We start from the raw sequence: 26,842 nt of genomic DNA on the forward strand, positions 1-26,842 counted from the left end.
TATCTATTTTATTGAATAAAAACTAGGTTCTTTAAGTAATATTTGTAATCATCTTGCATTTATTTCTCAGATAGAATCTAAGACTATAGAAAAGGTTGAAAAAGATGAAAACTGCTCAATTGCAATGCAAGAAGAACTAAATCAGTTTGAAAGAAATAAAGTATAGACCTTAGTCCTAAGTCTTAGAGATCATCCTGTCATAGGAACCAAATGGGTATAGCAAAATAAATTAGATGAATATGGTGTTGTAATCAGAAATAAGGCTAGACTTATTGCGTAAGGGTATATTCAAGAAAAAGAAATCAACTTCGATGAGATTTGTACCTTTATTGCAAGCCTAGAAGCAATTAGAATGTTGCTTGCATTTTCTTATAATTTGAATTTTAAACTTTTCAAATGGATATGAAAAGTGCTTGTCTAAATGGTTTTATTTCTAAAGAGATTTATGTTAAACAATCATCTAGTTTTGAAAATCCTAATTTTTCAAATCAAGTTTCTAAACTCTCAAAAATCCTATATGTTATAAAACAAGCTCCTAGAGCTTGGTGCTAATTAGTAATTCTTAATAGAAAATAGTTTTTCAAGAGGAAAAGTAGACTACATTATTTATCAAAAGAAAATATAATGACATATTTATTGTTCACATCTATATAGATGACATTATCTTCGGTGCTACTAATGAGTCTCTTTGCGTAGAATTTGCTAAAATAATGTAGGGTGAATTGAGATAAGACACCATTTCATAAGAGATCATGTGCAAAAAGGTGATGTAATACTTGATTTATTTGTTCTGAAATCCAATTAGCTGATATCTTCACCAAACCTATTAGTGAGAATAGATTTTGCAAAATTAGAGGAGAATTTGGCTTGCTTGATCCTTTTGCATAAGAGAAATTCTTAAGAAAATAGGCTTGTGGCTTAGGAGTTGACTCTTGAGCAATTGGAGCCGACTCATAAAAAGAGCTCTATGCTTTCTGTTCTAAAAGAGCTGGCTCCTAATAAGGAAGAGATGACTCCTACAAACAAATAAGCTCTGGAGGTTGAGTCAGGAGAAGTAGGGCTAACTTCTCGCTAGGAGGAGACATCTCTTGAAGATTGCTCAAGGAGCTGGAGCTACTCCTAAAGGCCAAGAGACGACTCCTACATCAGCACTCATGAAAGGAGCTAACTCTTGTATCATAGGAGACGTCTCTTGGACCTAGGGTATAAATAGTCATGAGCTAACCTTTCCTATTAATTCGACCTAAAACCCTAGGAGCCGCCACTCCAAGCCGACCTTCGTCTCTTCCTCTTCTCTCTAAGCCAAAGGATTTCCTTCCATATATACCTTAGAACACCTTGTCTCTTCAATGCTTGATCTTTGATGGCCCCAAAAGGTGTCAACTCCCCAGCAAAAAAGACTAGAAGCAGGGTTTGTAGCAAGTTCTCAACTAACGGAGATGCATTTGCTACATCACATGATCTCTCGAACATTCTTTTTGAAAGTGGTGAGTTTGATCAAGTTTTAGATAGAGATTTATTTGTTATGCATAATGTTGTGAATGGAAACCCTATTAACCTAACCCTCATCATGATGAACCATATGAGGGAGGTGATCAGTAAGACCAACACTGCCTTGCCAAATGGAATGGTTCTAATAGTGATTTTTAAGAAATTCAAAGTTGACCTAAAGGGTGAAGCATCAAAGGAGCTTCACCATGGGTTATAATAAGATAAATGAAGAAATTCAAAGTTGAGTTCTCTTTCTTCTTCGTCTTTGCCCCGATACCTACAATGAGAAGTCCGTATCCCAAATGAGTTATAATAACATAAATGGAGAATGGGTTAAAGTTAGACTATCGGGGGCAAAGTTGAAGAAGAGTGATAAGTGCTAAATAATGCATAAATTAATATCTTATTCATAGCACTTATCATTATTTTAATTCATATATTTTGTAAATTCAACTAAAAATTTGTGTTACCTTCATCATTGCATTTTAATTAGAAATAATTCAAGTTTGATTATTTTTATTGATCGAATCTAATCTATGCAGGTCGAGTCTAACTTATTTGGGATGATCACTGAACCTGAATCACATGCACCCCGTGAATCGGACCCTCTCAGATTTCCGATTCAGTCTAACTCATCTGTTTCTTTCACATCCAATCGAGTTCAACCTTTCGTTTATATTTCAACCTTCTTTCCTAAAACCTCCCACGTTGCACTATTTGAGCCCGTATCACATTCGTAGAATAGTCTTCATCTCGGTTGAAATCAGCCATTCAAGTCATTCCATCATCCATATCATCTTCATCTATGAATTAATTCCCCTGCTTTATATCTCGTGCATGTTCTCTCCTCCCGCATCTTTCTCATCTTACTTATCTTCCACGCGTCTTCAGCCATTCCCAATATTCCCTGTTCCACGTCCTCCCGTCCATGTCTGAAGAACAGAAGCTTCCATCCGCAAAGAACGAAGCCGTGTACCCCTTTGGAACAAGGAACACAACCACAGATCAAATCTTCCTTCACCTCACCAGCATCTACATCCCGTCCGCCCAAGCTTGATCTCATTCGTGATGACCATCCAGATCCATGACAGCATCCCGAGCTTCACGGATCAGAGCCTCCATCTTCACGGGATAAACTCAAATCCCATCCCCCAGCTCATCCCGCCTTCATCCCATCTAACAGAACCCAAGTCTGTATCGATCCAGCCATATCCTCCCTAATCATCCGCGATTCAAGGGATCAGCCCCCAGTTCCGTTCCCAACAACCATCAACATCCCCTGTTACGTGTAGCATCCCGTCTTCATCGCCAACCAAACTCCCAGCTCACGAATCATTTCTTCCCTTCATCCATATCAAAAAGAATCCCAGGAACTCAACTTCCCAGCCGTTCCGCTTCCCCTGTTTCATCATTATCCCATCTCCCCTTCCGGATTAACTCCCAGCTTCATCCCATTCAAATTCCTTCTCCGAAGCTTCTCCAGCTAGATTCCCTCCACGGATGAACATCTCCCAACGTCCAGCTTCATCTTCCCGAGATCCCAACTCCAAGCGCCCACATCTTCGGCAGTCCAAAGAACAAATCCAAACCTCTACGAACAGAGTACGACGGCAGCTTCATCCTCCCGATTCTTCCGGCACCTCATCTAAGCCGTGAACAGCACCCAGCATCTTCCGGATGAGCATTCCATCTTCTTCTGACTTCTTCTCATCCACAAATCCGAACCAAATGCATAACAGAGCACCCTTATCCCAAGGAACAGACCCGTATGTGATCTTCTCCCCTGTTTCACGCATGGCCAGCCGTTCCCAAGCTTCACGGAAACTTCATCTAAACTGCCAACCGAATCGAGCTCTCATTTCGTTGTGATCCATATTCATCCAAGTTCAGCCGTATCCACTGATCCCAAGCTTCAACTGCATCCTCCCCTGTTTCGGAAACAGAATCCTCTCCCCAAGCATCGAAGGAGCTCTCTTCCAAGATCTTCTTTATCCAAATCTCTTGTTCCCACCGAACTCAGGAACCGTTTGCATCCTCCCCTGCTGCAGCGGAACAGAGGACCGAATCTTCCCATCGTTAACTCCATCGATCACAAGCTTATCCCATGCAACCGTGGAACAGCAACATCGGCTTCTTCTGTGTGCTCTCCAAGTTCCAGAACAGCAAGTAGATTTTCTCCAAGGACCCGAATCAGATCTCCAACATTTTCGGATCACTTCACCGAGCTAATCCAACGGCTTCCTGTTCCAACGACTAGATCAGTTCAATCCATGCATCCTTATCTTTGAGGAGGAGAAAGAGATGGCTGCCTATATAAAGGAAGGATTTCTGATGAGAAAGGGCATTCCTCCTTCTTCCCCATCGAAGGATCAGCAAGCGGGGGCTTTGATTCCACAGTTCTTCTCACGGTGACTTCCCACGGGAAGAAGAGGAAACAGGGGAGGGAGTGAGCCGAATCCCATGAGAGAATAAAAAAAATGAGAGAAAGGAAAGAGAGAGAAGATTTCTTGGTTATTTTGGGAATAACTTCCCCTGAGAGTTAAGAAGGAGCCGTTCTCAAGGGAATCGCAAGAGGGAGAGATGGGAGCCCGCTGCTGTGCTGCTGCTGCCGTCTCCAACTCCATGCAGGGTTGATCTTCTCACTAGGGCCGGATGCAGCCCTAATAAAGGGCCAAGGGTTTTATATTTTGATTTCTATTCTTGGAGTTGTATAAACCTTATTTTGCTTCTAATGAATATTTTATTTCATCTCATATTTAATTTCTATGATTTTAAATATGACGTTTATACAATTGTTCTTCATGATCACTAGGTAAATATAAGATAGTCCATGCTTAAGGAAGATGCGATGTGCTGCCACCTTAGATTAGGGTAGACATTTCATGCTAACTAAAGATGGATTATGCCTAAATTACTTTTGTGAATTTCTATTGAAATGCTTATTAGGCTTGTAGCCAATTTGCATGTTTATCCAAGAATAAATTAAAATATAATTAATCCTTATTCTAATGTTAGTGGTGAATTCCATGCCCTAGGTTCTCCCAAACTGATATCATTTTAATTACATTTTTTTTAATTAAATTGCTTAGTTTAATAGTCTTCACAAATTCATCCTTTTAAATATTTTTATTTTTAAGAAAACAACTATACCCCAATCCCTGTGGATCGATACCCGTAATCACTATCCTACTAGACACGTGCTATTGCGTAGTCTTTAAAGTTGACTATCAAAGAGAAGAAGCCCCCATAGAAGGTCCTTCAGCTAAAGTGCTAAAATAGATTCATGAAGAAAGACATCCGCCGCTTCAAAATCTTTAACTTCGGTGCTGGAGCAATTTTATGAAGAAAGGACAAAGCTCGAAGGAAATTTTATAGTAGATGCTGAGGTCTTCGAGAGAATTTATGAAAGGGTCACTAGAGAAGGATCACCAATATCAGAAACTCCTATAATGTTTGAGAATTTCAACAGATTCATTAAGAGTTTTCTACCGGAGGTACTGAAAGAAGTGATAGACTAACTGTATGATGATGTGACTGAAAGAGTTCTAAATGATCCAAGGATGAGTGTAGCCACTCAGGAGGAGAGATTGTGTCGCACAACAATATCTTGGTGAAGATGATGAGTAATATCAGCTTCCAGTTTAGTGTAATCAACACAAAGGTGGACACTCTGCATTTAAAGGTGAGTACTTTAAAATCAGAGGTCACGGAACTCAAAGCAGCTGCCAAGAAGCTGGACAATGGAATGAAGATGAGAATTGATCATCTCAAGGAGCAAAATCAGAAGATTAGAGACACTCTCCTTGTATCCTCCAGTAAGGTAGCCTATTGTCTAAATTGAGTTGTAAACTAGCTGAACTAATCTACCCCTGTTGCACCTCAACCTCCTAGAGCTTCTATGTATGAATCTATGAATCTTAGACCTAGGGCCCCTTAGCAACGCTCCTCTAGACTATCCTATAGACCCTTATGACCCGCTATAAAGGATCCACTAAGGGTAAGGGGGACAGCAGTTCTAGTTCATATGAGAGATGAGGACCCAATCTTTAAATGTGAATGTCTCTGTTCTGCATGATCTTGTAAACTTTTTTTGTATAAATGAAAGTTCCTTCTCTATATTTCTCAGTATTTTGTTCCGGTAAGTGGCTTATATAATATTTTATCTAATATTTTGTCTCATCTTTTTGGTGTTGACAAAATGGGAGAGACCTTATTAGAGTATATGCATATGAAAAATATTAAAAGGGGGGAGAAACATCTTAAAAATATCAAAAAAAAGAGAAATGTTAAAAGGAGGGAGAATTATAAAATCTAAAGCTTTAAGAGGGAGACAAGACTTACTAGAGTATATGTATCACAAAATATGAAACTTTAAGTATGTGTACATATAAGAATCTAAAATCTAATACTTGAAACTGCTCTAATACTTGAAACTTTAAATGTTCTGATACATATAGACTTATGCTCTAAAATAATGATCTATACTTGATCAATGTTTTAATACTTAACAAAATGTTAATGCTCTCATTGACAAAGTTTTGTGCTTTGACAAAATTTTATGCTTTGATATATTTCATTACATGCTCTGACACACCCAAATAAAAGCTCTGATGCAATGAAATAGACTAACGCAGATTATATTTTCATTATATATGCTCAAGATTGTGTCATCATCAAAAAGAAAGAGACTGTTGCTCCCAAAGGATTTATTTTGAAGATAACAAAATACTTGAGAATTATTAACTTAGTTAAACCTATCTTAGGAGATGAAAGAGAAAAGTTACAAGTTATAACTGCGAGGAGCCATCTCCTAAAATGGAGGGCTTAATCCCTCTATAAAAAAGAGAAGCTTCACAGGGATAGGAGTTGTCTTTAATTTAGGAGGGGCCGTCTCCTAGATTTGAGAACTATATGAAGAAGATATGAGTCATCTTCTGGAACTAAGGTTGAGTAGATCAAGGAGGAGTCATCTTCATCGCTTCAAGAGTCATCCTCAGGGGATTAGAGCGAAATTGGATCACCCAAGAGTTGTCTCCAGCATGTCAAAAGTCATCTCCCGGCTGCAAAGAGTCACTAACTTGGTTAAACTTGACTTAGAAAAAGAAAGAGAAAAGTAACAACTTATAATTGTGAGGAGCCATCTTCTAGAATGGAGTTTCCTCTATAAGAAAGGGAAGCTTCACAGAACAAGAGTCGTCTCCAGTTTAAGAGGAGCTGTCTCCCGATCTAAGAATTGTATTGAAAAGAAATGAATCGTCTCCTAGAACTAAGGGTTGAGTAGATCAGTGAGGAGTCAACTTCGCTACTTCAGGAGTCATCTCCAGTGGACTAGGGTTGAACTGTATCATCCAAGAGTCATCACTAGCATGTTAGGAGTCATCTCCATGCTATAGGAGATGACTGCACCATAAAAAAGTCATCTCCAGAGTTCAAAAGATGATTAGTACATTCAAGGAGTCATCTCTATGGAAAGAGCAAACAGATTAGGAGTAGTTCCTAGTTTGAATAGCAGACCCACCATATTTTGAGAAGTCATCTCCAAAAGGTCAGAAGTCGACGCCGCAAAACTAAGCTTACTGCAACCGATTAGGAGTTATTTGAGTAATCAAGAAGTCATCTCATGCTTAGAGGAGCGGCTCTAGCAGAAGTCAAGAGCCATCTCTGGGTCACCAAGAGTCGTCTCTAGGTTGTCAGGAATCATCTTCATAGGTGTCGTCCCTAGTGATTTAAAAATTCAAACTCAAAAACTTTTGATAGTTAGGAGCTATCTCTTGTCTCTTCATTGGAAGGAGGCCTCCTTCCCTGTGAACTAAATGGTATAATAGCTATATATGGCCATTTGTACACCTCAACAAGGTTATTAATGAGCTGATAGAGGCCTCTAACGGCTACAAATAATGACACCAGGTCTCTAGTTTAAATATGAAGCTCTCTCGATTTTAATACAACATAAAACATACATGAAAAAAAAACACAAAGCACGAAAATACTTGAAAAGTTTAGACAACTTCAAGAGTACAAAATGTCAAGAAGAGAGACGAGCAATAACTGTGGATTTTCACTCTTCTTCAACAAAGAAACAATTATTGAGGGTTTTACTTGCTATAACTAACCTCTGAGAGGATTTTCGTGTTATAAAATTTTTAACTTGGTTGTAAGTTGCGAGACCCGAGAGCTAATGCCTGTGGAATTAGCTAGTATTGTTTAAGAGTTTTTTTGGTGGAAACTCTCATATAAAGGTTCAACCAAACTTGAAAAGTTAGCTGATTGTGTAATTTAAGAATTATATAGTGAAATTTTCAAGGAGAGTCTTAAAAAGTAGATGTAGGCGGCGAGTTGCTTTAAATCACTATAAAAAATTTTCGTGTATTCTCTTTGTGCTCTCTTCTCTTTATTTTTGGCCGCTGTTCTATTGGTTTATATTTTGTATTATTATTCATTGCTCTGCTCACTCTTTCACTGCATTTCACCTGCATAACACATAGGAGATTACCTCTTCTAAGTTATTTTTTTTTATAAAAGAATATCCAATTAATCCTTCCCCCTTCCTCACTTGGGGTGCTGCTTCGGCAACATGATGTATTTAATATTTTTATTTTTAGATTTTTTTTAATGATAGAATTATTTTTAGATTTTTTGTTTTTCTCGAGATTGTGATATTGCCCACCGGTAGGAGTAGGATCAATAACAAACGCCCTTTGCATGAACCCCAATAGGCGAATTCGTTATGGCCTCTTCCGCTTTATTAAATCCCGTGACATCGCTTCTTTTTCGTTCTTCCTCTTCACCCACCACTTCTTTCCCTCGTCCTCCTCCTTTCCCCTCGGCCGCCTCCGGGCCACCACGGCCCTTCCCCGCCGCCCGCCGCTGGATCCCCGCCTGCCGCGCCGGAGCCTCCAGGCGCAGCCCCGCCCGCACCCGCCGCAGAGGCCGACGCGGCGGGGCGGAGAGGGACGGCATGGCATCCTCCTCCACCTCCTCGCTGCCGCTCAGGCGGAAGGACAGCAGCGGGGAGGCCTACGATGAGGAGGCCGCTCTCGGGTCTCTGGATTCCGACGGCCACGAGATCGAGATGTCCTACTCCGATTACAGAACCGGTGAGTTTGAAGAATAATACAAGCTTGAATTGAAGCATACTGGGAGAGTTTAAGACAAGTTTGAAGAATAATGCAATTTCTCTCTCCTTATTGTGTTCTGAGCCACTCGCAATCTAGACAAGCTTCTTCCATAGATTTCTCTAGTATCAGAACTAAATTAATTCACACTCAAATCTGGATATTAGCTTTTCGCGCACAATAAAGAATAGGATTGTGAAATCTTTGTTGTAGTTAAGTTCAATCGATTGTCCATAAAAAAAGTTTTGTTTTTGTATTTAAGAGCAGTTCCAGAGGACCTGACAATCACCAAGTTCATTTTGATGAGTCTCAGAACAGGCATTTTAAGCTATGATGCAGGTATGGAGACGGTTTCGGGTTCTATGGATGCTGGAGCGGTAGAGGCTGGAGCTGCTGATGTGGATGGTCGGATACTTTGTAAGGTCTGGAGGCAATGCAAACAGGTAAAAGCATCATTGAATTTGATGATTGGAGTCGGAACGAGGGACATTATGATGGAATCATAGGCTAGGTCAAGCTGTAGCTGAGAGTCCAAATGTCAATCCAAGAGACTGGATAAATTGATCTCTCTGGGATGAATTTAAGATGCTCATAGAAGAATAAGACAAGAAAGGAAGTAGACATGTTCTTGGATATGATGGATAATAAACTTCATGAGTTAAGCATTGTATGGATGCCCAAATGTTGTGTATGGAATTGAAGGAGGTGGAGGAAGGGAAAAGTGGCAGAGATGATAAGAAGGCAATGGATTCCACCAGATACTAGCTATTGAGGATACTGGGAGTCTGGGAGCCATCTTGTTCTCTTCTCTCTTCCACTGCTATCCTTAGCTCAGCTGATTCTGATTAGTGTGAGAGATGTAACACTTGTCCAGTAGCTGGGCTGCCTTGCATCTCTTAAAACTGGACCCTAGTCACGCATGCTGATTTGGAGGAACAAATATGATGGATATATGCAGGAAAGCAGTAAACAAAACATGTTGATGTGTGGAATAAGAAATAGTGCAAAAGTCAATCAGCAAAGAGTGCAACATCAGACACTTGCGATTATGCATGAATTTACTTTAATCTTTAAGAAGGACATGGAAAACTTAAAAGCAAGAAGTGGAAATTCATTACTAGTAAAGGGTCATTTCAGCGTGTATTTAACAAGGGACGCTGAACACCTAAGGAAGGAGGAGCAACACACTAGAAAATGACCTTTCTAGGCTTGAAGGGATTAAGCTGACCCTATTTTCAAAGTGAGTAGATAGGTTCTGTTAAGTGATTGGAGGTCTACAGGACATAATATATGAACCAAAGAAGGTAAGCCAATGGGTGATTTGTTGTTCAGAAGAGACCAGTGAATGTTATGTTATAAAGATAAGATTGTATCGCTCGACAGATTAGTCTTCAATACTTGTAATACGAGTTCCTTTAGTCATATAGGACAGCAATAGGGGCCATTATGTGTTGATAATTTGACTCGTATGGTGCTTGTTGGGAATTAGCATACTATTGTGTTCCATCATTGGTATCAATTATCAAACATGAAAATTGACCTAAAAACCAGCATATTGAGGTTAGTAGTAGTAGAACTGTTAATGGGGCCTGATCTAGTTAAAAAGGGTCCAGAAGTATAATTCCAGAATCAGCACAACTGGAGAGGGCTCACCTTGACTCATGTTTGGTTGGGTGTGACCATGGCAACCAGCAAACATCCTATGCACTTGAAACAACAGTTAGTAAAGGGTTTTATTGACATTTGACAATAAGGCTAATTGAGGAAGTTGCTGACCCTAACTAGTTTGGGATTAAGGCTTAGTTGAGTAAGGCTGGTTGTGGAAGTTTTGGGATGGATTACAAGGTCTGTCATGAAAAAATTTAATGTGCCTAAGAGCTATTGTTTATTGTTGTTCGTAGTTTAAGATTATGTTTTTTTTTTTTTAAATTTTTGGAGCCCTTTGAAGATATGTAAAGAGAACCCCCTCTCCAATACACCATCTTGCTTCCAAAAACGAGAATTGTGGAATTTGGCCTTTTTTTCTTTTTCCCAATTTACCACCACTAGGCTTTGGCAATAGCATGATCTTTTATTGTTACTATTCAGTGCAGTGGTGTAATCTTTCACAACCAATTGACTGAAGTAGCACAAAACATGGAGTCTGATTTAGTTCAGGAAGAGGCCATATAATGATATAATCTTCAAATAGAGGAGGCATGATGCTAATTAACACTGTACTTGTTATGAAATATCTGACCCAAGTACCTAACTAAACTTCTGTATGCTTGTTTTGATGGAGAGACACTTGCAGAAAGCACAATAATATATGCTGGAAGAAAAAATGATCAAAATTTCCTTGAAATAATTTTTTGTTGTTCATTACTATTTGCAGTTACATTGGTAGTCCAAGGAGGTACACTGTGAAAAACTTGTTCCATAGATTTAAAAAAAATGCATTCAACTACTTATGCATGATCTGACTATATCTTGTCCTTGATAATTGTAACAAAGTAACCAGTTAGCAACACATCAAGCAGAGGCCAAATAGAAGCCCAATTAACTTCCATGTTGGACATGATTGATGTCCAAATGGCTTATGCATCATTCTCCCCTAGTTGTATTATATATTCCTCAAGTTTATAAGATTCCAGGCTTGCATTTGATCAGTATCATCTTTAATGGAAGTTGGTTTTAGTGGTCTCTATTGCATCATTGCTTTCAAGACTTGGGAACTTGATTCTTAATGACTCTTGCCAATATTTGCATTTCTTTTGCAATTAGAAACTATCATCATTTAAGTGTGTCTTTCATAATTTTGTGATTGATATGATGCTAAGTCATGGTTATTTTTTTATTTACTTCAAGGATTCGTGTAGCATTTCTTGCATATCTTTGTTTGAAGTAGTAATTTTAATGGAACATTGGGATGGAAAATTCTGTTTTACTCATGTCATGACTATAAATCTAAATGGTGACTTTCCATTCCCTTATTTTTGATATACTCATCTGGAATGATACTTGTTCAAGACAACTTCATTACCTTCTGCACGTGACCAACTTTGCTTCTCACTTGGACGTAAGATTGTAAATGTTGCTTCTTGCCATCGGTTGTGAAGATGAAAAGGGCACTATATGTCATGTTTGTAAATTGTATATACTTTTAAAATGTGTTTCTCATTCTTTGACTACCATGTTCCCACAGTAATTTCTGTTTTCAGCAACATGCACTTTGGTGTAGTTCGTGCAGAAATTGTGGAAGATACTGCCACTCAAGTAATGGTGATTATCTTGATTGAGGCAGTTCATACTTCATACTCCATTTGTAACAACCCATAGTTTGAAAAGCAGATCTCAATTGGGGTTGTAGACAACTTCATTTTGTTGCAATCTACTATTTTAGGGTTCCCATGCTTCTATTTGGGACAATCATTAATTCAATTACCTTTCTTCATACTATCTGGCTTCTTTCTTGTGAAGCGGTTCAAAGTTTCTCATGTTCTCTCTAATCATAAATTATCTTGCTACTAATTTTTTCATCCACCATCGATGTCTTGCAATTAACTCCATTGAGGAAAGGATCTTTGATAATCACTGATCATTTGATAGCTGAAGATGGAGAACCTTGCAATACAGAATTTCTACAATGATCCAAAAGTAGGGCAAAAATTGGAGCAGTTTGTTTTTGGTCTATCTGTTAAATCTCTAATTCCTTGCTGTTATAATGCACTTGGTGACCCTTCCACCAAATTCAATTCATGACAAGATTTGCATTACCGATCTGTATTGGTGCATACTGACCATACCATATAATACTAGTATTGAATCAGTATGTGATACGGAGGGCAAACCAACACTTGGTACGTTGGACCGGTCTCTATTCTAGGTGTACCAACACTGTAGTAAGAAGGTACCAGTATAGGGTTCAGTACTGAGACGGCGTATCTTGATCTATGACTTGAATCTTGTGACTGTAACATAATTTTTTTGGGTTGACTTTATTGTCAAAGTGGGTTCATTTTTTGGATGCTTTTATTAGCATGTTATATAGTTCAAGCTAGTATGCCATATTGGCCCAAACCGGGTGGCACGGGGTGTACCGTACCAGTTTGGTACCGGTAACCGGTATGGGTAGCATACCGATACTTGGTATACCAAAAAAATTTTGTACCATATTGTACCGACACTGTGCTAATGTGGCACCGGTACGGAGTTCAGTACCGAGACGACGAGCTTTGGTTCAAGCAAAATGATCTATTCTCATATTGATTTTCCTGATGCCATGTTTGGTTGTTTCAAATGGAGCAATGTTTTTGCCATTCCCAAGATATCCTTTTCCAGGAGACATCATAAACAACTAACTCTGGGCCTATGTTTGGATCACAAGTCTAGGTTATTTGGATGAATGAAGCAAACCTTCTAGCATATTCAATTTTGCATAAATATATTCTATAATTATCATAATAATAAAATGTATTATAATTAGTATTTTTATGTATGTTATTTATATGTCATTACATTAAAAAGTACAATAATATTATAGTTATCATATTGTTAATGTATTATTATATTATAATATATTTATAAAAATATATCATATAATATTTCTATACTCATAATTATAGATAAATATAATTATAAACTACATGCATAAATATTATTATGACAATTATCATGGGTTAATTTATGAATGTTATACAATATTTCTTAAATAATAACATATAATATGTTATAGTATTACTCATATATGATAAATAATATGATATATAGTTAATATTATATTAATTATCCTATTATAATAATTATAACATATTTCTATTTTGCATAAATATTATATGGTGACTAGATTACATTCTAGTAATAGCTTAATATATTGTTATACTATAACATATAATCTATAATATCAAAATGCCTAGTGCAATAGAATATTGTAATACTTTAATAGTACTAATATAAATAATTATGATATTTGATGATAACTATTAGTATCTAATATATCAACATTATATAATGTTCATATTGACACAACACGAATGTGTAATATTATTAATATGTGGTAAATAATATAAAATAAATAATTATTATATTATAAAATTATGATAATTGAGTACTATATTTTTTTGTACAAGCATACTATAATAGTATTATCAGTATCAATAAGAGAATAATTATTATCATGGTCAGGTAAAATTAAAATAAAATTATTATATTAGGATTATCATAATATGTTTTATTAATATTTTATTTTCAAGATAAATCTTATTATATATTTTTAATCACATATAGTTCATAGAATTATATGTTATTATCAGTGTCAGAATCATTTTATGAGATAAAATATATAATTATAATAATTAATTAATATTTAATGTATTAATATTCTAAAATACTAATGTTTACAATCGTAATATTATATATTTTTTTAAAATATTGTGATAATATTTTTTTTTAATCGTACATGCTTTCTATTATAAATATATGTTACTTTGACAAGTATTCAAGACTAAGGAAAATAATTGCGGGTACAATTTTACCCTTTTTATGAGAGTTTGATACCACTAAGAATAGGCACTTCTAGGCAAGCAGCAGTAAGACAGGTTGATGATTGATCAAAGAGTGAAAAGTGATTCTAGTATTCTGGGTTGACCTGCCTAGGAAGATTTTGAAGTCATCTTTTACTATCTTAAGTTGCTTAGCCAACTGTGTTATCTTTGCAAATGTCACAATGGTGAGCAACTTGAAAGTTCACCTGTACTCAGGCAAGTCAATGTTTATCAAGGTTCACTTGATGGGAATAGATTGTGATCTTGGCCTTTTTTTCCTTCGTCAAACTGAGAGAAAAGTATTTTGTTCTGCTGACCTTGTCCAGATATGTATTATTAGCAAAATGATCGGCTATTTATCAAGTGACTTCAGGCAAGCTAGGCATGTAATGCCCTAGCTCCTGAGGTGACTGGAGTTGAGATCCAATAGTTTTCTTGGAAAAGTCACCTTACGCAAACCACATTTTAGTGCTTTACACCTAATTTTCATTCAGTTATGGTAAGTGATTTTTATGACAAGATTGCCATGATCAGTTATCTTGCTGTGGTTTAGGCAATCACGGTTTACAGTTTGTGTTTCAAACTTGCAATAATGTGCTCCATGCTTGATAAATTGTCTGGGGATGTTAGATATCAGTCTCAGAGATAATGTTATTATGATTACCTTATAAGCAGGCTCCAGACATCTCTTTCTCTCCTTTTATCTCTCTCTCTCCCTCCCACTCTCTCTTGTCTCAACATTTGTTGTATGCTCTCTCTTTCCCTCTCTCCAATCTCAGCAAATGTTGTATGGTTGTTGACTAATTTTGGAACTTCCATGAAGGTTTGATTAGGAAAGAGGTATTGGCTTGTTTTGTAGCTTTATTGAAGGCTTTACATCTTTGTGGTTTTTTCTATAATCAAGATGCTTGGTGCAGGTGGTTCAACATCAAGGAATTATCAGAGTTCTTCTAAAGGAGATGCATCAAGTAGAGATTTTGAGGGTGAGACATACCCATCCAATACAAATGTTCCACAGATGAGGAAGTCTAAGATTGGCACTTTAAAGTGTTTTGGAGTGGAGATGTCCCCCGGCAACTTTGCAGTTGCTATTGTATATTTTGTGCAAGGAGTTTTGGGACTGTCAAGGCTTGCTGTAAACTTTTATCTGAAAGATGATCTCCATCTTGATCCAGCTGAGGTACACCATTTTTGTTTTCTTGATGTCATATTTATTTGCAATAAGCCAGAATTCAATAAGATGTTTCTTTTCTGGTTGCTATGGTGTTTTACTCTTTTTCTTTTTATTTTTAACTTTTGGAGCAGTTCATGTTCCAGTTGCTTTTTTCTTTCAAAGATTCTTTTTTTTTTTTTTTTTGGAAAACTGGTGTGGCGTTAGTCTTGCTAAAAAATAATTCTTAAAAAATTAACTTTTTTTGGCAAGTAACTTAGGAAAACCTATAAATTCTGAGGTATGATTCTTCAAATGGAGGTTGATGTATTGTTTCTCTTTTGGTTTAGACAGCAATTATATCTGGTGTCTCTTCCTTGCCATGGTTGATCAAGCCTCTTTATGGTTTTATCAGGTTCATATAAACTTTTATATCCATCTTTTCCTAGAATATCTGAATCATTTCTCTGCGTGTGGTTGTCTAAATATTTCTCCTGATGGCAGTGACTCCATCCCACTTTTTGGCTATCGAAGAAGGTCATATCTTATTTTGTCTGGGCTTCTTGGAGCATTTTCGTGGTGCTTGATGGCCTCTTTTGTTGACAGCAAATATGGTGTAGCACTCTGTATTCTTCTCGGATCTCTTTCGGTTGCCTTTTCAGATGTTGTAAGTATGATTATTTATTTAAATTGTTGAATGTTATTTATTATATTTATTTCATATTCTTTTGAATGAATACCTCCTTGTTCTGAACCATCAGTTTTTTTTCATGGTTTCATGTGATTGTCTATGTAGCGTCTTCATGTGATCATTTGTAATAATTAGCTCACGAACCAACATGCTTGTGCTTATTGAAGTCTGAGTTTATAACAGTTCACTCAAATGCTAACCTTTTCAGTTACTAGTCATGATTTTTTTGCTACTAATGTTAACTTCTGAGTTGTGACATTATTACTATTGCCCGATCAGTGCCACAAATTTTTTATTATCATTCTTGAATTTTAACATGTGCTTCAATTAGTTGTGCTGCAATGATATTTCTACCTGTGCTAGAAGTTTTCTATAGTTAGTCATCAGAACCCTGCATGTCTGATGCATTTGTTTCATCTCTTTGGTATTACACATAATTACGATATTTGGAAAAACTGGACATATGTTTTTGCAGGTTGTAGATTCTATGGTTGTTGAAAGGGCACGTGGTGAATCACAGAGCACATCAGGATCTCTTCAATCTTTATGTTGGGGATCTTCAGCCGTTGGGGGGATTGTGAGTGCTTACTTTAGTGGTTCTTTAGTTGATGCCTACGGTGTAAGGTTTGTAACAAGACTGAGGTTATTATGCCATAGCTTCTTAACCAAGGTACATTATAACTTGTCATCATCTTTTCTTTGAATTGCAGATTTGTTTTTGGTGTTACGGCCTTTCTTCCTCTGATGACATCAGCAGTTGCTGTTCTTGTAAAGGAACAGCGCGTGCCTTCTTCCTGGGGACATAATCCTTTAATTTCTGGTTCAAACTTCATTGAAAATTCTAAGCAAAATATTATGCAGTTGTTGGCTGCTGTCAGGCAGCGAGATATCCTTCTGCCTACCTTATTCATATTCCTGTGGCAAGCAACACCACAGTCCGACTCCGCCATGTTCTTCTTTACGTATGCTTCCTACCCAGCCCTTACTTTTTTTAATTGCAGAGAACTCAATAATTATATGCTCCCAACATTATGATGGCAGAATAAAACATATTACTTAATGAGATTTGTTTGAGTAATGCCACCTGAAATTTTGCCTCACTAATAATCATAAACTCTGGTTGAAATTGTACTCGTATTAAAAAATTGTCAGTTCAGTGTTTTGTGGGTTGACATTATCTTTCTTGTGTTTTAATCTAAAAAAAATAAAATTTCAAAACTTGTACACATGTTCCGCCAAAATGTCTCGACATGCTTTCTTGTGCTTACATATTTTTGATATACTAGCAATTGGGCACGTGCAATGCATGCTTGAGGGGGGAGAGAAGAGAGAGCAAGGGATGGAGTCCTATCCATTTGGTTTTTTATTGAAACAGGTCCAATCTAATAGGGAAAGGTGGAGAGAGCTTATGTGGTAGTTAACAGTGAGCAAGTTAGTGGGGGTAATTAATGCATTTTTGAGATAATTAGGAGGATATTCTCAGCATAAAAATGACAGATGAAATTAAAAATGAACATGCCTTGATTTCACTAGTCATTTTTATATACATTATAGATTACGGCCCAGAAGTTGTTTTTTCTTGTGAAATTTCCAAGGAACCTCTACAGAATTGATAATGTGCAATTCATAGAATGATCAGTCACAGTACTTAAACAGTTGATACTATAAGCATGGCATCAAACAAATCCTCCCCCCATCTCAAAAGGTCTTCTCAATTTTAATCTTGGTGGAATTATAGCTAATTCCTACTTATGTTGCATCATATTGAAAAGGTGCAATGTCTGATAATCTTTGAGTGCATGCACTATGTTTATGAGGCATAAAACCAGACATTTAAACTTAGAAGATGTGATGATCAAGATAATACACTAGGGCTGCATTTGGATGCTGAATAGTGGGTAAAATTATTTAACCATTGGCATTCACTCCCTTATCAGACAACCATGAGTAAGAATTATTTTCTGTTTGGTTGACATTGTAAGGGTTGGTAGGATAAGTTGTGGAAAAAAGTGAAAGAGTAAAGAGAGAGAGAGACAAGAGAGAATGCCAGAGGTCAACTTTATTTTACCCTCCCCAGTGATATAAACTTAACCCGGTTCGGCTGCTTTTTGGCATGTTGACTGATTAACTTGAACATGCCATTTTGGGCTCTTGTTTGGCTGGTTAAACTGCTAACAGATGTAACCATCACATAAGCAGCATCCAAATAGTGCCTATGAGTGTTTGTATATATAATCCCAATCTACATGATTCCTATATAGATTATGTAATTATTGAAGGAATACATGAGTATGTCAGCATAATAGACTGTATGCCTTTCTAGGAGAAGTTGTAGTACATATTAATGATTATGTGTTTCCTAAAGCAATGTGTATCCTCAAGTCACAGAACAAGCAAGAAGGCTTGCAGTTTAAAAGTGAGCCTCAAAGAACAAATCAGAAAATGATGCAAGGATTAAAGAATTTCCCTAGGAGTAGGTTTCTGGTATCCTTACAAAATTGGGGATATAATGGAACCTGATTTGAGTCGTAGATGAAAGCCATAAACATAAGTGTCTCTTAAGTCTTAGTGGTGAAGCCTATTTTAGTGTAGGTGTGTATATATCATAGGCTCAGTAGATGGAGAGTGAGATGAACAATGTGATTTTTGTAAGAATCAAGCTTGGAGCTATTGTCTCAAAAAACTCACACAAATTTACAGAAAAAAGATTTCCTGCAATTGTAGCATACTTGTGGAAATTCAGTACCTTATACTCATGATTTTCCAAGTCTCATTTGCACTGGTGATAATCTGGTTCTGATTGAGATACTTGGTACTTGGAAAGCAAAATGTAATAGAAACCAATGCTTTTAAATATTACAGTCAGTAGACAGCTGGCTAGGTAGCTGCCTAGCACCTATTCCCCAAGGTCAGGGCAACCCAAAACTAAAAAGGTTCAAAATACTAATAAGAAAAGAGGCAACTGAGAGAAAAAATTATAATTCAACAAATGAAGTATAATATATCACTTTTTTGGAGATTGGATGTAGTTATTAATTCATGATCTGGCATGTGCAGAAAATAAGTCATACTAGGATAGTGGGAAGCATAAACTTGGCAGCATCCAATAGTAATTCATAAGTTGTTCTAATCATCCATACTCAAACATGATGCAAAATGCCAAAGTGGGTATCTAGGTGCCCCCGCCTAGGTGAGCTGTCAAGGTGGCTGTTTTTAAAAACCAATTTAAAAGGTGGGCAGAATATTGGAAATACTCTTAATATCATGGTATGCTGAACCGGCCCATACCGGCTGGTTCAGCCCGTACCAGACCGGTTCGGTCCTTAACCGGTCCGGTCCGATCCTTGACTGGTCCGGTTCGCACCGATATGCGAGTGCGGGGCAGCGCGCCTGCGCGCAGTTCCCAGCGTGCAGGCGCGGTTCCCTACGCTGGGCAGCGTGCCTGCGTGGGTGCTGGGTAGAGCGCCCACATGGGCCTGAGTGGGGAACCGTGCCCGGGCGCGGTTCCCCGCACAGCGCGCGCCTACGTGGCATTTAATGTGGCAGGCACGCGTGGGCCCGTGCTACGCGCTTTGTAGAATTTTTTCTGCGAGCGCGCTGCCGATTTGGTACCGGTCCCACCGGTGCGAACTGGAATCGTACCGATGCAAACCAGAACCGTACCAGTCCGGTAGGCAACCGGTACCGGTACGACATACCTTGCTTAATACTCTTCAAATAGTGCTGATAGAGAGACAAAATCTTGGTTATGATTGACGATAGTTCCTTAGCTCACTAATTTGCTTGTACAAAGTAAAGTGTTTGACCCTGCTAAACCTACCAGACTTTGCATATAGCTAGCTTCTAGCCTTATTCAAGCAATCCATTAAAATCAAATAAAGTGCTAATCACATTAAAATTAGAAACTTTTGAGGCAAATTTAGAATTAAGAAGAATGCTTCCTACTATTAACTTGAATCTGATTTTATTTGCCAAACCAACAAGTAGTCTAGGTCTTGATCTTGCTTGTGTGAGGATTATAAATTTTTTGAGAAAGGAGAAAAAAACCAAAATAAAAAGGAAAGAAAGCATGGTAGGGAATAAGATGGAGTTCTAGAAGATGGAGAGGAAAATGACGAGTAGGAGGTATCAAATCATGGTGAACCAATGAGTGGAGGTTATTGTGAGAAGATAGTTGTAAAATAGCGTATGGGCTTTCGAGTTTATATTTGCTCCAACATGATTCCATGTGAAGCATTCCGCCTACATCTCCATTAAACATCATCAATTTTATTAAACAGTAAACTGGTAGAATGTGCTTAGGATGGGAATTCTAGTGGTCCATTGAATTGAAGGGTGCATTAGTTTGATCTTTAAGATAGAAAAATTGTTGGTACAATTACAAGTGGACAGTTGACAAACGTATGGAGATAAGTCATATTTGAATTAGTGCAATGTAATAACAGATGCAACATGATGCAAAACCCTATGACTAAGGACAGCATTTTAAAGTGTGGTGCATAAGACTGCATATGAGGCCACATATCCAGATGCGGTCCCTTGATTGCATGCTGCATAAATAGGTTGAAAAGGCAGTACACTTAGCACTATGTGGCCATTTATGTAGCTAAATTAACATTTTATTTCTTTCTTCAGTTGATTGTCATAAACAGAAAGTACATAGGCAATCTTGTTAGCATAAACTTTGTCATGCTTGGGCGCTCCAATTTTGTATGCAAGGCTTGTGTGTGAATCCATTAGCTCCATTTGGCTGATGGATCGCCTGCTCTTGCTAACCCTTGGTTGAAAATAGAAAGCGAACAATATCCTTTGATGCCCTTAAATTGCAGGAAGCGATCATCTATTGCCATGAAAGTGCTTTTAATGCTTCTTGCATCCATTTCATCTATCTTTAGGCCTTAGAATTAGAAGTGGGTCTTAAGTTCCTGATTTCATTTTACTAGCATTTCCTCCGCCTTAGATAAGATATGCAATGATGGAGTCCAGATTCTCTTCTTTTCATAAACTACTTACATGGACTTCAATTTGGTTGACGTTTCTTTTTTTTTTTTTTTTTTTTTTTGGTACAACGGTAGTTCATGTTAGCTTGGCATAAACACTACCCTCAACATCAAAAGAAAGAAGGTGACATAAAAAAAAAGAAACAAAATCTAGCTCAGTCCATAGAACCTTCTCTGAATGGTGAGCAGCAAAGAAGGCGACCCAGTTTGCAGCCTTGTTCGTTTTCCAAAACACATGGGCAACCTGGAATGAGCAGCATCCCGCTACCAACCTCAAGATGTCCTTGAGTATAGGGTGGTCGTCTCTCTGGCGCTCGACATCCCGAATCCACTCAATCACCGTAGTAGAGTCTTCCTCCAGGATGAAACAGTCCGCCTCTAGGATCCTCCTCGCATTGGTGACCTCCCATGCAGCCCTGAGCTCAGCTCCAATAGCTGTCATGTCATAAGTGTGTCGCCCGCTTGCCGCGACTAGTCTGTAATTGTGATTCCGGATCACAAATTCAGTCCCTCCTCTGTCTCCTTCTACCAAGGCGCTATCGTCAAAGTTTACTTTAAAGTGGCCAGAGGGTGGGGGTTCCCAAGAGACGAAGGTCACTCGGGGCACTGTGGCAGCGAAGTGGAAACCCTAGATGTCCCTAGCCAACCCTGGAGGTGATGCCCGGGTAGTGGTGATGATCTCAGTCGCCTGACGAATGGCCCTGTCCACCATGGCCCTCAAAAAGGTCCTCCTATCCTCAAAGATGCGGGCATTCCGGTCCAGCCAGATGTGGTACGCCATATAAACACATGTGATGCCTCTCTCCATGGTGCCGGTGAGCTTGCCAGTTGCCTCAAGTGGTCCAGAAGATCCTCCGCTTACTCCACATCCCGTGGTAAGGAAAAGGGCGCTCGCTGCCAGGCCTGCACAGCTTGAGGACATCCAAGCAGCGCATGGCTGATAGTCTCCTCTAGGTCCGTGCACTCCTCTCACATCGGGAAAACCCTGACTCCCCTACTAGCCAATATATTTCGGATCGGTAGACACTCCTAAGCCACCTTTCATATAAACAGAGCCACTCGGGAGTACACTCGCATCCTCCAAATCCACCTACCCTCAATCTGTTAGGTAGCCTCTCTGCCCATCAGCGCCTGTAGGTCTCCAGTGCTCACCCTCGCCCTCCCCGTCGAAGCCCACAACAGCCTATCTCTCGACTCCTCTCCTGGAATCGGAATGGTCAGTATTCTCTCAACCAACTGCTCTCCAAATACCTCCCGAACAGCGCCTCGTTCCACCTACGCCCTTCTGGACTAATCAAATCACTGACTCTACACCCAGACAGTCTCGCCGAGTCCACCATCGTCGGTCATCCAGGTATCTCGAAGAACATCGATCGACCGCCCATCACCAATCGCCCATCTGATCACTGGCATGACCACATGAGCGCAGGTACAAATCTCCTTCCAGATGGAGCTGTGGCTCCCATTCGAAAATCGCCCACTGCCGAACATATACCATACTTGCCCCTCAGGAAGGCACTCCATAAATTGTCTGGCTCTAGAATATTCCTTATGGCATGCCTCGCTACTAGGATCTCCCATTGTGCCAATAGCGAGTGCATCCCTAGTCCTTTTGCCTTGATCGGCTGGCATATCACCTCCTACGCCATCAGATGCAAACCATCTCTACCCTGTCGCCTACCCCAGATGAAATTCCGAAGCAGCTGCTCCATGGCTCTCAACACCGCCACTGGCACAATAGTATTCGACGGCAAGTATATCGACATAGAACTGAGAACTGAACGCACCAGTGTCACTCTGCCCATCATAGAAAGAGTCTCCACCTGCCAACCCTCCAATCTTTGTCTGACCCTCTGTTCAATGTCAAAATAGTCACTACGTCGTAGGCGGCGCTCGGCGATCGAAACCCCTAAATACTTCAGTGTGCCCTCCTGCTCGCCTGATAGTCAACTTTAAAGACCACGCAATAGCACGTATCTGGTAGGATAGTGATTACGGGTATCGATCCACAGAGATTGGGGTACAGTTGTTTTTCTTTAAAAATATTTGAAAAAGAGAATTTGTAAAGACTATTAAACTAAGCAATTTAATAAGAAATGTAATTAAAATGATATCAGTTTGAGGGAACCTAGGGCAAGGAATTCACCACTAACATCGGAACAATGGTTATTTGTATTTTAATTACATTTCTTCTTCTTTAAAAAGGCCAGTGAGAGTACCAGGAAAAAAGTACACATGAAAGAAAGAGTGGGTATACCATTTTTTACCTCATACCAAAAGGATGTGACTCAACATTGTAAGCCATCAAATGCTGAAGAGGATTATTCTGAGGGCAGAATGGATATTTTGAAAAGTTTGTAAAGCTATTTTTCCGCCTAACCTGATTTAAGCTATTCTACCCTGTAATGTGGAGTAGTTTATTCCAGGACAGATGGTTAGGAGTAAGTTAACCCATTTGCACTGGGTTAACTTCTTCCGCAACCGAACACAGCCATAGAGTCCAATTTTATTGGGGGAGATTTTAAAATTGTTAAGAAAGTGTATCAAGTTAAAAAATAATATATCATTTGCAAAGCACAGTTTGCTATGCTTGTGGAAGATAAGCATTAGATGTATTTTGAATGAGAAACATTTAGAGTTTTTTGGGCTAGAAATTAATTAGTTTTCCAGCTGATTGGGCTATGTGGAGAGATGTGTTGATAGATGAATTTTGAATCCAGACCATTTGTGGTACGTTTTCTTATTAAACATTTTTATTATATGAATGTCCTTGGTTATATTTGATTTGATTCATTGAGATATGGGGTGGAAAGTTTATTTTGTGTTTTGGGAAAGAGAGAGGACACATGCATAAAAATTTATATTCTTGAAGATGTATCATTGACATGTGAGGAACTAAATGACATGGCATCAAGGGTAATTTGGAAACAGAACCTGTCAGACAAAATATTCTTAGAAATTAGAACAATCCTAGATCCAAAATCCGTTCTTTTTAATGTACCATTGAAATAATGTTGTTCAACTATCTTAGCTTTTCTGTCTTTTTAAATGATCTCCTTATTGTCCTTCAAATTGCAATATTTTATTTAAGAATTTGGACTCGGTGCACACTTGAATCTAGGAGGCCTTTTCACTTCCTGTCAGAATTCTGTCCAGCTTGGCAATCACTGTTTTTTAAAAATGTATTTTAACAATTTCATGCTAGTTGATAGCTATGTGATATAAATCTAAAGTTCTGCTTGCTACAATTTCCACAACAAGCTGGATATCCATCAGAAACCTGTCTTAACTTCCTTTTCTTGGCAAATTATCTCCTTTCCAAGTCTCAAATTTCTATGATGAACATGGATATCTCCATACTGATGCTTGCATTAAGAGAATTTGCTAATAAACAATGAGCTTGAGATGGAAATTTCACAGGCTTTTAGCTTGGTAAACACCATGTTTTGTGATCAGTGTCATACTTTGCTTCAAGCCTGTGACGTGGCCTAAGGGCATTATTAGATGCTTAATGATCTTTTAGGGTAATTTGTGTCAGTTGAGATTACATTTGGTAGCTCCAATCAACAGGCAGATTTTCATTTTTTTTTAATCTAAAATCTAGTTTAAATATCCACTTTTCTTTATTAATTTTGTTCACTTAGAAAAATAATACTACTTTTTAGCTAGTTATCTGTTTGTTACAGTTGAGCAATGTTATCTTGCTTTGTCTCTGTCCATTTTCTTTGCCATGCTTGTATTAATTTGTTGTCATCCTACCGCCTAGATATTATCTTTTCAATATGTATTCTTCTACAAGCATTTTAAAAATATTTCTATCTATTTGAGTTTCAGCACAAACAAACTTGGATTCAGTCCAGAATTTCTAGGGCGCGTCAAACTTGTGACTAGTGTGGCATCTTTAGTGGGTGTTGCCCTATATAATGCATTTCTAAAGAATGTTCCCTTGAGAAAAATTTTTCTCCTGACGACTATCATAGGTTCAACCCTTGGGATGACCCAGGTGAGAAATTGTAATTTTTGACATGAAAGACCAAGAAGTTCGGATATCTATTACAAATTTTATGTGGATCTATTGTTTTAGGTATTTCTTGTCACTGGACTAAATCGAGAGTTCGGCATAAGCGATGAATGGTTTTCTATTGGGGACTCACTGATTATAACAGTCCTCAGTCAGGTGACTATATTTTACTTAAACTATAAATCTTTGTATGCGGATAAGTATTGATCCAGTGTATATGTATAATTTCTGAGACACCAGTTGTTTATTTTGTCATCAGAGGAAAACAGTATTAAACTTACGCTAGATTTGAATTTTGCTTTCACCTTTTAACTCGCACCAAAATAATTAAGTTTCATAAGAAAGATAGCTTCCACAAATATAATTTGTGCCAAAGCTCTAAAAGCCTAGCAGAAGCTTAAACTTGGTGCACCGAGGCAAAAAAGTCATATGTGCTGGTTTCTTGTGGTTTGTGATACTTCTTACTCTCATTCAAATTGTATGCCGCAAATTAAGGGGTCATAGGTGCAGTATAATATTCTTAAGTTGCAGATGTAACCCAGCACACCTTGCTATATGTTGGCTTCACTGCTTTTTACTGGCAATATGAAACTATACATAAATATATATAAATCATATATGTGAATTTTAGCTTTTGAACTGTTCTCTATAATTTTATGATTAAATACTTTGAACATGTTTCATTGGTTACCAAAATATGTAGGTTGGAAGTTTTAAGATGCTTTGTCAAAGGATCTAATCATCACATATATGTCATGGCTCAATAAGACTGAATGGTTTGTGTAGAGAATGCAGTAATCATTTATGGAATAAGTTAAATCTGTATAATTCAAGCACAAGTCAAACACATACTGCCAGGTTGACGTTCAAAAGATCTTAATATATGACATGAGACAACTGGAGCTGTTCTTGAAAAGTGGAGGAACTTAGGAAAAAGCTTATATAAGTTTGTAAAAAGTCAGTGCTTGTATGATGAAATGACATGAATTTTCTAGGGAAAGCAAATGGACATGCCTTCCATCTGTCTGCTGACATTGTAGCTCCAGATAATGCATTAGTTGATGATAGAACTTTTGATCTGGTCTTTATTTATGCTTTTTCTAGTTATCATTTTCGCTAACTTTTCAACTACTAGCAGTGTTTCATAGTGCCGCATCATGATGATCAAGAAATCTGAACCATTTTGCAGGCTTCGTTCATGCCTGTTTTGGTATTAGCTGCAAAATTATGTCCATCTGGCATGGAAGCCACTTTGTTTGCTACCCTGATGTCGATTTCAAATGGAGGCAGCGTTGCTGGTGGCCTTTTGGGTGCTGGCCTCACTCAACTTCTTGGGGTCACCAAAGACAGCTTTGGCAACCTAGCACTCTTGATCGTTATATGCAATCTCAGCTCCTTGCTGCCTCTGCCTCTCCTTGGCCTACTTCCAGAGGAAAATCCAGATGCCAAGAATGCAGATATTGGACAGACAAAAATGAACTGAAGCTGTTTTTGTTGCCTATGTTTTAAATCATTCAAGTTTGGTATGAATGCCTGCCATTTCAATTACCACGCTGTGGTTAAATTTCTTGGAGCTGATCATCGATTTGAAAGATCACACCTCATTTTAGTTTTTGGTTTAGACCAATGGCAGTTCAATCGGTGGCTACATCGGTGATCAGGTTCATGCAGCTGCTAACTCATGTATCATAATGATGCTTGCTGGATAGTTTCAGAAAGGCTGCGGCAAAATAGGCAGAGTCTGATTAAGCGATTTATGTGTAGAAAATAAAAATTGACCTCATTTTGTAGCAGTTTGACTTTACTTGGACAAAAAGAAATGACAAATTTGCATTTTTGGAGGCCTTCGTAA

The 26,842-nt window shown here is 38.1% G+C and overlaps 1 protein-coding gene across 2 annotated transcripts; it reads left to right on the plus strand.

Annotated features, from left to right (window-relative positions):
- The first annotated feature begins 1,273 nt into the window (after window positions 1-1,273).
- Window positions 1,274-26,842, plus strand: LOC103712130 (folate-biopterin transporter 1, chloroplastic). 2 transcript variants are annotated; one of them, XM_039114594.1, is made up of 9 exons: window positions 1,274-1,487; window positions 15,046-15,308; window positions 15,629-15,693; window positions 15,783-15,945; window positions 16,445-16,593; window positions 16,680-16,931; window positions 24,804-24,972; window positions 25,054-25,146; window positions 26,180-26,842. In XM_039114594.1, exons 1-9 carry the CDS (start codon window positions 1,364-1,366, stop codon window positions 26,471-26,473), a joined length of 1,572 nt encoding a protein of 523 aa, XP_038970522.1. In that variant the 5' UTR covers window positions 1,274-1,363; the 3' UTR covers window positions 26,474-26,842. The 2 variants fall into 2 exon arrangements, with proteins under 2 accessions (XP_038970522.1, XP_008796775.3); XM_008798553.4 differs by lacking the exon at window positions 1,274-1,487 and adding an exon at window positions 8,184-8,588.

This window comes from Phoenix dactylifera, chromosome 16 (genome assembly GCF_009389715.1).
Source record: "Phoenix dactylifera cultivar Barhee BC4 chromosome 16, palm_55x_up_171113_PBpolish2nd_filt_p, whole genome shotgun sequence".
NCBI lineage: Eukaryota > Viridiplantae > Streptophyta > Magnoliopsida > Arecales > Arecaceae > Phoenix > Phoenix dactylifera.